This window comes from Magnolia sinica, chromosome 1 (genome assembly GCF_029962835.1).
Source record: "Magnolia sinica isolate HGM2019 chromosome 1, MsV1, whole genome shotgun sequence".
Lineage (NCBI taxonomy): Eukaryota > Viridiplantae > Streptophyta > Magnoliopsida > Magnoliales > Magnoliaceae > Magnolia > Magnolia sinica.
In genome coordinates this window covers 65,776-79,445 of record NC_080573.1, presented here as the reverse complement: position 1 = coordinate 79,445, position 13,670 = coordinate 65,776, and the positions used below count along the sequence as shown (strand labels likewise).

Below are 13,670 nucleotides of genomic sequence, written 5' to 3'. Positions count from 1 at the left end.
ACCAGGCGAGACACGATTCGCCACGAACTTCATTGCACTTGACAGCTTATACAGGCACCGCGTGGGTCTCAGAAATTTGTTCAGATCGGAGAGATACATGGAGTGAAATCAAAAGAAGACTGAGGGTACAAAGACCTGTTCAAATATAGTGCTTTCCGATGCCTTCTAGGATAAAGTTCACAACGTTGTTTCCTTCCTGCATCCGATGTACAGGGTCCTACGAGCCGTAGATAATGAGATGTGGCCTTGAATGGGGTCAATGTATGAGCTTATGAGAATTATAAGACAGGGGATAATGACTGCAATCCCCACTTCATATCAGTGGGTGATCGATATCATCGATCGTCGATGGACTGAGACTCTCGAGCATCCACTCCACAAAGCTGGTAAGTTTGTTAATACAACTAAGTACTTTAAGCATCACTTCTGTTTGCATGTTAATACAACTGAGTAACTAATATTTGAGTTTTAGCATACTACCTGAATCCCAAATTTCATTATAAACGTCGGCTCCATGAGAATCAAGATTTGACGATGGCCGTCCATGAGGCGTTCGAACGATTGTTCCCAGAATCAACAGCGCAAGCAGATTTCGGTAACCAGGTAATGCAATAAAATTTCTTCCTCATAACCTCTAGAAATATGGGTAACTAAAAATAATGACATGTGAATCCGTGTTTACAGTTGCTACGGTTTAGGGATGCGGGGGGTACGTTCTCATCTGCACTAGCAAAAGCATCGACTGAAACGATGATGCCATGTGAGTATGGTAACATAATTAGGTAATTGCATTTTTTTATTTAAACTTCAAACTAAAATAAGCTCCTTATGGATATATAGGTGAGTGGTGGGCGATGTATGGAGTCGACACGCCCGCACTGCAGTTATTGGCAGTCCGTGTTCTCGCACAGACTGTATCCTCCTCATCGTGTGAGAGGAACTGGAGCACATGGTCACTCATACACACCAGCAAGAGGAACAGACTAGCATATAAGAAGCTGCAAAAGCTCATTTACTGCCATTACAATATGAAGTTAAGAGAGAGGTAGTTGCGGGTAGACCGAAACATGGAAGAAAATCAAGACCCGTTAGACCTGTTGTTTATAGGTAACATGACACAAATAGGTAATGATGATGAGGACGCACTTTATGAGTGGGTCAAATCAGCTGATTTAGATGATGTGGAGGGAGGCCCTGCTCCACAAGTAGCCGAGGGAGCAGCGGCTCTGGGTATCGATGTCGATCAAGTAGTAGAAGAACAGAAGGCGGATACAGACTCCTTTGATCCTTTGGTGAGGAGTTCGGCAGGTTCCAATCAGGGTGAGGAAGCATCTTCACGGCTCCCTCCTCATCATCAAGTCGTAGTGAGTGATGATGATGATGAGACTCAACCCCTACTTGACACTGGTCCTAGGGACCACGACGACGACGACGATGATGGTGATGAAGGAGGGGACGAAGGCACCGACACTAGTATAGGTGGTACTAGTAGGGGTGGGGGTGGCAGTGGTGGGGGGTACACGACAACTCAGAGCCAACGATCCATTGGCCAGTTCACTGAGGAGTAAAGCTTTGACCATGCCACTCAGGACGGGGATCATGGATCTTGTCCACCATCCAGGGCGAGAGCATCAGAGCCCAGATATATGTTTGAGCGTCGTTCGAAGAAGAAAGCCGGACGCACCGCGGCTGATGCTCTCACACGCAACTTATCATCTATGGACATAAGGTCAGATTAGGGGAGCTCCACCTCTGTCCCACCTTATGCTTATGGGGGATATCACGAGTATGACCATGGCAGCTCTGACATTCAGTCACGCTCATCTACCCATGGGTACAGGCAGCCGAAAGATAGTTCTTCGAGTCATGACCCTTTGACAGGAGGATATTCGGGGTACCCGTATGACTGGCAGCAATACTATCAAGGAGTCGGGGTTGGACTTGATTTGTTCCCTCAGTACCCTACTCAGGAAATGTCATCGATGTATGTCACACAATTCCCATGTTTAGGTGTTCTCGTACAGTTTGGGGAGGATGACTATCAAGGGTACATAAGAGAGTTCCTCAATTGATACGAGCAGAGAATGACCTGGGAACAGTACTACCAATATGTTGGGCAGTAGGACTACTCTCAACTGCCAAGGGATCCGGACAATGATTACGAGCCACCTCGTCACTCTATGCGGAGATGAAACATGGCCAGAAATGTGTATTTTTTCAATTCATTTACTTTTGCATGTCTTAATTGTTGTAAGCCTGCATTTGTATTATATAAACTAATTTTGGTTATTATTTGAGTGATTTCCTACGACAACGCATACTTTTTGGCCCCCATTAAATGGAAACTTCTAATTTAATGCATTCTTTTTACAAAATTTTCATTCCTGAATATGTAAATATATGTATTTAGGCATGTCCTAAAGTTTCACTGAAAAATTTCACCATTTCCCCCATATTTTTCCATTTTTCCATGCATTTTCGGTTATCGGCGATAATGATATTATATCTTTATCATCGGCCAACGAAACTTGTAGCGATACCGACAACTCGAACACTGGATACGAAGGAGACGCACTTGAGATTCAATGTTTTCTCAAAGGAAGTTCAAGCAGCATTTGTTGTTACTGATCCTGTTGATTGGGGCAGGGACATTCAGGTTTCCATTTTTCAGACTAGTAAATCCCCTATTTAATCTCTGGCTTTCCTTTTTCTTCATTTAGCTAGAATTCCATTGCATATGCTGCTTGATTTCAACTTCTATGAATTTTCAAATAGATTCTTTCATAGACTCTTTCAATGCAAGTTGCTATATCTATGTTCTAAGATTCCATTTGAACAACAAAAAGTGGAAACTGCTCTTACAAACAACAGGTCGATCCTTCATATGCACAACCTCTCTTCCAGTACCTATTGCCATAGCTGCACACAGTAGGATGTGTAATGATACTTCCTTTGCATTTCTATGTCATCATACAAGATGATCATCATGGGTACATGACTTTGTAGCGGTGCTTATGGTGGCAGACAAGGAAGAGCGGTGTGTACTAAGTTTATTGAGGACACTTAAAGTTTCGGTTCTCAAATTTTTTTTCTTATTGTAAATATTTTTTTATATTTGTTTTTTTTTAATTATTTTAAAAATCATCTGAAAGAGATTCAAAATGCAACAAATATTGTGGTTTGTTTAAAACAATTGGAAATTAGTGATGGATATAGACCGTCTCTATTTTTGGAAGAAAGATTTTATGAATTTTGTGACTTTGCGACTTGACATAGTATTGTGCTTTTTCTATGTGTAGGAACTTAGTATAGATATGAACCTTTAAGCGTTGGTGTTTAAAGAATCTATTCTAAATGATGCAATATGTGTTTATATATCCGATCTTGAAAGTCTTCAATATTCCTTTTAAGTGCATTATGTTTTCATCCTCTAACATTTTCTTGATTCATTTTCTGATCATTCTTCATTGCGATACTGAAGATAACAATTTTATTGTACAGGTAAGCATTAAGAACCTACGCTTGTTCTTGAAAAGTATTTTCAAAGCAGTTTCTTATATGCAAACATATCAAGCTGGAACCTCACCACCCTGGGGTGCAAAACAACAGTATTGTATGATGTTGTAGTGGGATATATCTTTTGGTTAGGATCTATTTTTGGGTGGTTCAATTTTGACCCATTTAAAAGTTTGTTATGGAGCTATGCGGTCAAGTATACTTTGAGAGTTGCCAATCTTAATGTCCAATCCATCCAATAGGTTGGCAATGTCATGAGGATCGCCTAAAAATCAGCCACATCCACCCTTAGTTTGCTATTTTTCAATAGCTAGATGTGGTTTTCTTTTGTGTAGCCCGCCTGGTTTAACTTTTGCACTTGGTGATCCTTATGGTGAGGCCAACCTATTGGAAGGTTTGCATTTTGCATCCATGTGGACCGTGGACTGTAACCCATGGTCCAGCACCTAGTGAATAACTTACAACTTTTCTTGTGTGTGAGACACCAAACCTGTCCATTAGGTTCACTAAATCATGAGGATCGTTTTGCGCAAAAGTTAGCCCCATCCACTCATTGAGTGGACCGAAGGGTTGGGTCAGGCTTGAGCTGGAGTATCAGGCCCGAGGGTTGACTCATTGATTAAAATTCAAGGCTACTTATTATTTAGGTTGACCTTGGACCAAGGTTGGGCTGGAGTATCAGGCTCGAGGGTTGTACTCTTGCTTAAAATTCGAGGCTGCTTATCATTTGGGTCGACCTTGGACCATATACGCCAAACCGTCAGCCTAGCCCAGTTTGCATGGATGTTCTTAGCTACCTATTTGATGGCCGATGATAAGACAGGATAGCCTTGCCAATATTCTTCCAGGATATGGTCCGTCTATGGCGGGGCATATGATCTGGATGGTTAGGATTGGTGTGCATGTGGGTTATTTATGCGGCAGATCAGTTGCCACAATGAGTTTGGTAAACACAACTTACATGAATTTGGTAGATGAACATGTATGTTTTAGTTAATTTGATGATCCTTTTTATTTTCATAGAGAGGATATAGATAGTTGCATATGTACACATGCATGGTGACCAACACGTGTATGAAATTCTATCCATTCGTTAGGTGGGCACCTCTGGTGATTGTGCCTTGACCTAAATAATCATGCCAATCCACCACTCACTAACGGAACCACACATACTGTGTGGAAAAAAGGACACTTGAAATGATAGCCAATGATCCACACATTCAAAGTACATTTGAGGCCCACCTAATGAGTAGGCTAACCAGATTCTTAGGATGACATATCTTTTGTCTTTTTTTTTTTTAATTTTTTTTTAATCTTTATGGTATTAAGAAGGCTCTAGCGAAATATGCGACTGTTGGATGTAGCAAGTTACCCCAATGTGTTTTCTTATTCGACTAAAAAGAAGAACATGTTTGTATATAAAGACCGTAATTTTTTTAGCCTTTGCAATCACTTTTAAAAATAACATAATTATATCTTATAACATCAAATCAACACAATGGGTTGCATAGGGGGTCTAAAATAAACGACGCCTCTTTTCCATAAGAAGACGATCAATGGTTACATATGAGGCTGCGTTGTCTGCAATTACCTAAATAATATATTCCTCATATATTTTATCAACTACACTATCTAGTTATTTAAACAAGTAATTTCCAATATGCAAATGGCCTGATGCATCTATGATCTTTAAGAACATTGTCCCAGCTCGACAATTCACCAAAAAGTTAATGAGAGACCGATTGATTGGTCCATCCATCGGCCATGAGTAAACATCCATAGGCTTTCCATGATTCATTATATTCGGCTATAAATGATCATGTATAATCAACTTTGGCTTTGAGACATATCTCCTCCATTACATGATATGAATGAGATTTAACTTATTGGCTCAACCATAATTTTGAAGCTTCTCGATTTAACTGCATTGAAAGCAGTGCCGGTATGATAAAACTATTTAGCAATATATTGAATTGTGGTTTTTCTATCTTTTTGTTTATATCAAATTTTTAAAGTTATTTGAGTCAGCCCTTTGCCCCGATTACTTTAGTCGACCACATCTTCGGGGAGTGGTATACATGATATCCATGGGCTCAAGCCCACGAGTTCATTTTGAGGCCATTGGTGGTCTAGATTGGTTTGTCAACGTAAGGGGCAGGGCTAGCTTCATTTACATTAAGTACGTTTACATCCTTGTATGCATCTGGTTTCATATATTCCTCTTGACGTAGAGCACTGTCATATCTCTTTCTCGATTATTTATCTATATACTCAATGGTCTTCATTTGGATTTTTGGAGTAATTTTATTACATGCTTTTGCATTTAAGTGTTGCTTGTGCCGTGCAATACTACTAGAACCCATATCCACATAATTATTCAATTTGGGTTTCAAAGAGGAAGATTGGGAAAAAGACATGGTGTGGTGTGTATATTTATTCTTCTTATTATAACTTACAAGTTGTAAAAAATAAAATTTTAAAACTAAAGCGATGAGCGAGAGAGAGAGAGAGAGAGAGAGAGAGAGAGAGAGAGAGAGAATGGAGATAGACAGAGGGAGAGAGGAGGAGAGGGGGAGAGTTACACTTACACTAGTAGTAGTAGAAAGGGAGAGAAAAGAAAAGGAGAATGAGATAAGGAGTTAGAGTTACACTTGTAGTAGAAGAGGGGAGTGAGAAGATAGTTACACTTTTATACAAACACAAATTACACAATCTAAAATTTGAAAATATATTCTTGTCTTAACTCTTAAATGTTGACTTGTGGACTTGTAATCTCGTTGCTCTTGTAGAATGTAAATTCATGCATTCTTTGAACCCTTGCTTGATTCTTGAAAGTTGAATCTTATGAATCTTCATGTAAATTGTAAGTTGTAACAAATTTTTTTTTTTTTTTTTAATGTCTTGACTTGAATCTCTTAACTCTGAAATGTAGAGAAAGAGAGATAGAAAGAGATAAAGAAATGTAGATAATGATGAATGAATATAGATTTTGGTCATAGAATAGAAATGAGAATATAGAGAATGATTAAAAAGATACTGAAATGAGAATAGAGATTAATGACTAATGAGTGACTAAAGAGAGATAGAAATGAGAATGATAGATGAATGTAGATTGTAAAATAGAAATGATGAGAATGTAAAGATTAAAGAGGTATAGAAATGAATTGAGAACAGAAATTAATGAACAATAAGTGACTAAAGAGATATAGTAGAAATGAGAATGATGAATGAATGTAGTTAGTACTTATTTGTGTAGATTATAAAAATGATAATCTACGGAGATATAAAAATGAAATGAGAATGAATGTAGAGAAAGTGTATAATGTAGAAAAAATGTAGAATGCAAAGAAAGATACAGAATATATGATTATGAATGAATGTTATATAACTATTAAGTAGAGAATGAATATAATTATATAATAAATTAGAGAATGTAGAAAATGAAATGATATCTAGAAATTAGAAAGAGATAGATGTAGAAAATGAAATGAGAGACTTGACTTGGAATTTGATTTTAATGTATTCTTGCTTCTATTTTCTTGAATCTTGATTGAAACTAGAAAGAGTATGGAGCTTGGGCCTTGGAGACTTAAAACTTCAGAGTTAAAAGATGGAGTATGTAAGAGAGTGAGAAATTCGAGACTTTGAAAGTATATGATAGTAGAGAGAGGGAGTTTGAGTGCATTAGAACGCAAATAGGGGGTATAAATGCCTTTTTATAAGAAAAAAGGCTAGATGTTGAAAAAAAAAAACAAATAAGAAATAAGTTTCAAACGGTAAATAATAATAATCACATTTCTGACTATTGGGACAATATTATCACGCCCCAAACTCGGAAACCGGGCTCACAAAATTTCCGATCGCCGAATCCGGCGCCGACAGCCTTTGTAGAACCCCATTCTCTGCTCCCAGCGCCCATTTGCCAGGTTCCGATCCTGGGATGCTACGAGGAGGATTTTCAATATTAGTTTGATTTGTAATAAGCATAACCAAAGGCATAACCCACAGACAACAACCAAAAACTTCATCATATTTTCACTATGATAAAAATTTTTATAAGTACAATGAGCATAAAGAGAAATACAATGATAATGGATAAGAAGCTCCAAAATGATCTGCTATGCGCTCCTGCCTCAGCGCTGCTGCGGTCCAAGGTCACCTGCACGCAACGGTGATACATAAGCTTATGGAAAGCTTAGAGGGTGGTGTAAGTGTGTGCGTAAGGTAGTAATACAATTATACAGTATCAGAGTAATGCGGAATATGCTGATGAATCCATGAATGCTATTAGCCGTACCAAGGCCATGCGGTGCAAGGCATGAATGATGTCGGCCATACCAAGGCCATGCTGTGCGAAATGCAACTCAAGCATGCGAATCCTCATCTAAGTTCACATATCAATACAGCTCAACTCTGGAATATCACCGGGGTCTAGTACACTCTGAACCAGATTGCCGTCCCATCGCGCGCAATAAGGTGAGTGGAAGAGACCTCACTATCCGCTTGCCAATATCGGGCCCGGCTCGTCGATAGCGGACCCATTCCTCGAGCTGGTTAAACTCAGCCTAGTTTTGCCCACTCCTCTCGGGCTGGTAAGGCCGCACCCCCTTCCAACCGATCACGACAGAGTGGAGAGCGCAGCCTTCTGGTAATCGGCACTCGATTTTCATGTACTCACTTGGTTTAAACGTTGGAGCAACCTCCTGGTACCATAAGGGTTTAGGGACTTACACCCAGGGATATTTATAATACCCCATGTAGAACAAGATTTTCGGTATCCAATCCTGCTAACCACGATATGCCTATGGAGGCTACGGCCTTGATGTCTCTAGAGCATACAGTAACAATGTCATGCAATGCAAGATGCATGAATCACGCAACCCAGTCATACGACAAACATGTGTATATCTCGTGCTCATGTAGAGCAACTTCGCCTATCAGGGAGCCCATAAACAATCTGCTCGAAGGCATGTGCCATGATCAATCACTCATCTCATCACAAGCATGCAGATGATGCGTATGAATATGTATCATGATGCTATGTTATTATATACTCATAATCGGAATCGATGATCGGAAATTGGTAATCGGAATCGGTCAATCACATACGGCGAGTGGGGCCTACTTATTTGGGTTAACCCACGAAGAGAATAGGCCTAACAAGGCCTAAGGGAGGGTCACAATGAGGACATCTAACTATCATTGCCCATCAATGTGGACGTCCTACATAGGGCTAAACATATAGTGGGCCCATGGCCTCACGTACAATCACAATGAGCCTCATTTATATCACATAGGCCTCGTCATATGGACCAACATACATCACATCGGCCTCGAATATACAACAGGTGGGCCTCGCACCTGGGCCTCAAATACATCATATGGGCCTCATCGCACAGGCCTAAAAATTAGGCCTCATATATCAAGTGGACCTCATGTATATCAAATCGAGACGCAACAACGGCCTCATGTATTTTAAGTTGGGCCCACCCTTATGTGTTTTTGAGATCCGACCCATTCATAAGTTAACATGGAGATAGATAAAATGAAAACAATATAAACTTAATTGGAAATTTCCATGGCCCTTAGAAGTTGAACGGTGGATGTCACGGTTTACTATTAAATGGTGGGGTCCACTTGAACTTTGGATCTAACTCACTCATTTTCTCATGCCATAAGATGATCTCACAAGTGGTTGGACGGTATGGATATGACATATACGTCATGGTGGGCCCCACCATCCAAATAGTGGGCCGTGAAGATAAAACACATACACCCTGGTGGGGCCTACACGTCGAATAGTAGTGGGTCCCACAGAATTGGACGGTGTGGATTGTATCCACATGTACATCGGGTCCCACAGACCTAGTTAATGGTAAGGGTACAAGAGCAGTTACACAGCTGCTGGACGTGCAGCCTCAACTGCTCTAAAAAGGAGCAGAGGTGGGTCCTATGTAGGGCCCACCCTTATATACGTATGAAGTATATAAGATAATATATATTTAATATATATCCATGACTGCTGCCCATGTAGCTTTATGCATTTAAAAAAAGCATGTATATATAAAATATATAATACCTTATATAGGTGTAGCTGCTGCTGTGCGGCTATGCTCATAAAAGGAGAGGTGGGTTCCACGTAGGGCCCACCACCTTATATATATAATATAATATAATATAATATATAAAACATACAATATATATGTAATATATAAAATATATGTATATGTGGGTTCCACGTAGGGCCCCACACATGGGGTGGGTCCCACCGTCCAAAGACGGTGGACGGCTAGGATACAACACATACACCATGGTGTGGCCCAACGGAGTGGATGGACGGTGTGGGTGGGTCCCATGGACCCCACCGTCCGTTCACACAACTGTTAGCCACCGTACTAAGGAACGGTGCCAAGACCTCAGTGTTGAAGGAAGGTATCTTTCACTCAGTCTGGCAGTTGAACTAGGGCCTGGGTCCCACGTTGAAACGAGATATCTTTCACTAGTCTGCCACCTGAGCTATGGATCTAGGTGGGTTAAAACGTCAAGGAGGGCCCCACACGTGGGGTGGAGGGCGTGGATGGGTCCCATGGACCCATGCCAGTCCACACTTCCCTTGCTAGCACACCCAATGTCAGTGCACACCTCCACTATTAGCACACCCACGTCAGTGCACACCTCCACTGTTAGCAAACCCACGTCAGTCCACACTCACTGTCAGTTAACACTTCACTGCTGGCCACCTCCACTGACGGACGGTGTGGCATGCCTCATCAAGGTGGGTCCCCTATGGACGGTTGGGATGGCATATAAACATCATGGTGTGTCCCACATGGATGGGGCCCACCGGTAGATGACATGGATGATATACACACATTATAGGTGGGCCATAATCATAGAAAAAGAGAGAGAGAGAGACATCAGCGAAGATGGAGGGGCCCCGCCACTATGGGCCCCTCTTTGATACAAAGCTTACATCAAGGTGGGTCCCACCATAAGTGGGCCCTTACATCACAAAAATTAAAGAGATGAAGATCCGAGATCACCCACCGCTCCTTCTTGCTCCCTAGGCTTCCTTTGCTCCTTAGCTTCGATTCTAACGGAAGAGATGGAGTTTGGATGGTTGACATGGAAGATGAGGGGGGTAGGAAGTGGGCCACACACAAAGCTCTCTTGGAGGTAGAAATGGCTTGGATGTGTGATGCTTTGGTTGCTTGGAATATGAGTTTTCAGAAATGAGAGAGAGGGTTGTAGAGAGAGAGAGAGAGAGAGAGAGAGAGAGAGAGAGAGAGATGGGTGATGGATGTGGTGGTGATGGAAGTGTAAGAGACTTTTTGACTTTTGTGGTAAATGGTGTAAGAAAGGTATGAGTTTGTAAGAAACTTTTGACTTTAGGGGTTGCTTGGGAAGGGTGAGAGGTGATGTGTACTTGACATGATGGGATTGATTGGTTGATTGATTGATTTGACATATTGTAGAGATTCTCTCAAAATTTGTACGCGCGGCATTTTCCTCGCACCGAACGCTGGTCCACATCTTCTGGCCAGAGTATCGGATCGGTGCGCGAGACGCGGCATTGGAACCGCGGCGACGGCGCGGTCGCTAGGGTACAAGTCTTGAGTTGAGTCGATTCAGGTTGACGGCGTGTGACGCAGGGTCGCGCGCAAATGCTGGTTAAGGGTCGATGGTTGCCGGAATTCGACCGGAAAGACCGCGGAAGCCTACAAAACGGCATGGTCTAGGATACGGGGCTTACAAATATACGATCGCATATATGAAGGGATCGCATATGCGATTTCCCCTCTACTGTTCGCATATGGGCATATAATTGAGTAAGTTGGAATCCATGAGATAATCAAGTGCATGAGTCATTCACAGTTAGCTCATTTACAACAATAAAATCTTTAATTTCTCTCGTTCCAATTTTAATTGTAATAACATTTGGTTTGATTGGGTCCCTTTGTAGTGATCCAAACCATTAATCACTAGATTTGCTTCTAATTGATACAAAGTATTTGTAGAATGGGTCCCATTTTCACTAACCAAATCATTTGTGGCATTGGTCTAAACCAGTTGAAATGCCTTGCCATTTGAAGTGATCTAATTGAATCAACTTTTTGAAATACTTTTGTCGTTTGAAATGATCATAATCCTTCATATTATTGGGCTTGTTTTATGTGTTATAAACCCTTTATTTGTATCATTTTAATCATCTAAACGCCTTGTATTATTAAGGCTGTTTTTAGTGATCCAAGTCAATTGATATGTTAAGGCCCATCTTCAACACTGCAAGCAAATGTTTTATAGCCTATGTTAGTTGCCATATGATTTGAAAATTTGTTCAATTAAATGCTTCTCCCAAGGTTTTGTCCTTTATAGGGCATTCATTGTTCATTGTGATAGATGTTTTTAAATGGAGGTTAATTTCAATGAACGAGATGAATAAAGAGATACATGAATATATCCAAGATATCAACAAAAAATTTCAATAGGTGATATAGCATGTATAATGTTAGTACCTTTTAATTGTTCATTGTGATAAATGTTTTCAAATGGAGGTTAATTTCAATGACCAAGATGTATGAAGAGATACATGAATATATCCATGAGGTCTACCAACAATTCCAATAGGTGTAACATCATGTACAATGATATGGGGAAAATCCGTTTAATTACAACTCCTAACTCAAGACACTATTTATCATCAAAGAAATATCTTATATAACCTTTATGCTAGATGACTTTAGATGGTGATTATAATCCTCTATTATGGAATAAGAATACATCAAAATTTATGTGAAATATTAAATAAAATGTGAGGATTTACCAATGAAGGGTTGTAAAATCAAAGAAACTATTGGAGAAATGCTCATTTACCATTTCTATTTTATTTATTTATTTTCGTATGCTTATCCAGAGCTCCACCGAGGGTGGCGGTGTTCGCTTGACTAGTGGAAAGAAGAGGGTGCTGACAATCAATAATTTCCAAATAAGATTCATTATCCTTCCTAATATATATATATGGAAATAGTTCTATATGGTCGAGCTCATGGGAACTTCCCATGAGGTCGAGCTATGTAGGCCCCACCATGATGTATGTCGAAAATCAATCCCGTGCATTTGATGGGCCCCTTTAAATTATGGGATATCCCAAAAATAGCCATATGTGGAACTCAGGTGGGCCATACCATCTAAAATCATGTGAAGACACGCCTAAAACATGTAAAGGCACTTGCCGAGGCCCACCTGAAATTGGATGCGTCTGAAACTTGGTCTGACCCCTCATAAAAGTGAGACACACATAATGAATGGGCTAGATTTGTGAACCACATCTAGGTGGGCCCAAAAAATGATTATGAATGTTTTAATGGAGGGAAACCCCTCTCAACTTTTGTATGTGGTGTGGCCCACAAAAGTCACGAATTGAATTGTACATGTAAAAGACTAGCTGAATAGAAAACTCCAATGGGTCATGCTAAGGGAAACAATGTAAAATTGCTCTTAAAGTATATAAGTTCACAGGGCTTGGGCCACCATAGTTTTGGATCGAGCTGATTTTTCAACACTTCGTCTCGGTGAGTTACACTTGATTAACTAGTTTTGGATTGAGCTGATTTTTCGATCTTCACTTCATCTCCGTGAGTTACACTTGATTAACTAGTTTTGGATCAAGCTGATTTTTCGATCTTCATCTCGGTGAGTTACACTTGATTAACTAGTTTTGGATCGAGCTGATTTTTCGATCTTCACTTCATCTTGGTGATTTACACTTGATTAACTTGATGAAAGATAAGTCATGGTGTCCCCACACACAAACCTATGGTTGGCATCCCATTTCCACTGTTTTCTGTGGCGTGGCCCACCTGAGTTGTAGATCTGGTTGATCTTTTGATCCAAAGACTAGAATGGAGGATAGACCCTAATGGACGAACTGAATGTTACATAAGCAACATTGTGGGCCTTAATGAGCATGGGTATTTTACTCTGAAATGTTGTGGAGGATTCTAGCCCCCGGAATTTGTACGCTTGAATAACCAAACCAAAGTTGAACCGATTAAATTGGGAGACATGCCGTCTCCAATTCACAACCTTAAAATCAGATTGGCTGAGAAATCATAAGCTCCAATTCACGGACACTTGTTGATTAAAATAATAGC

General features: G+C 40.3%; 1 protein-coding gene across 1 annotated transcript; it reads left to right on the top strand.

The window, feature by feature from the left end:
* Positions 1–235: 235 nt before the first annotated feature.
* On the top strand, positions 236–1,049 carry LOC131239706 (uncharacterized). Its single transcript, XM_058237568.1, has 4 exons — positions 236–386; positions 473–603; positions 685–760; positions 841–1,049. Exons 1-4 carry the CDS (start codon positions 251–253, stop codon positions 1,047–1,049), a joined length of 552 nt encoding a protein of 183 aa, XP_058093551.1. The 5' UTR covers positions 236–250.
* The last annotated feature ends 12,621 nt before the right edge of the window (positions 1,050–13,670 follow it).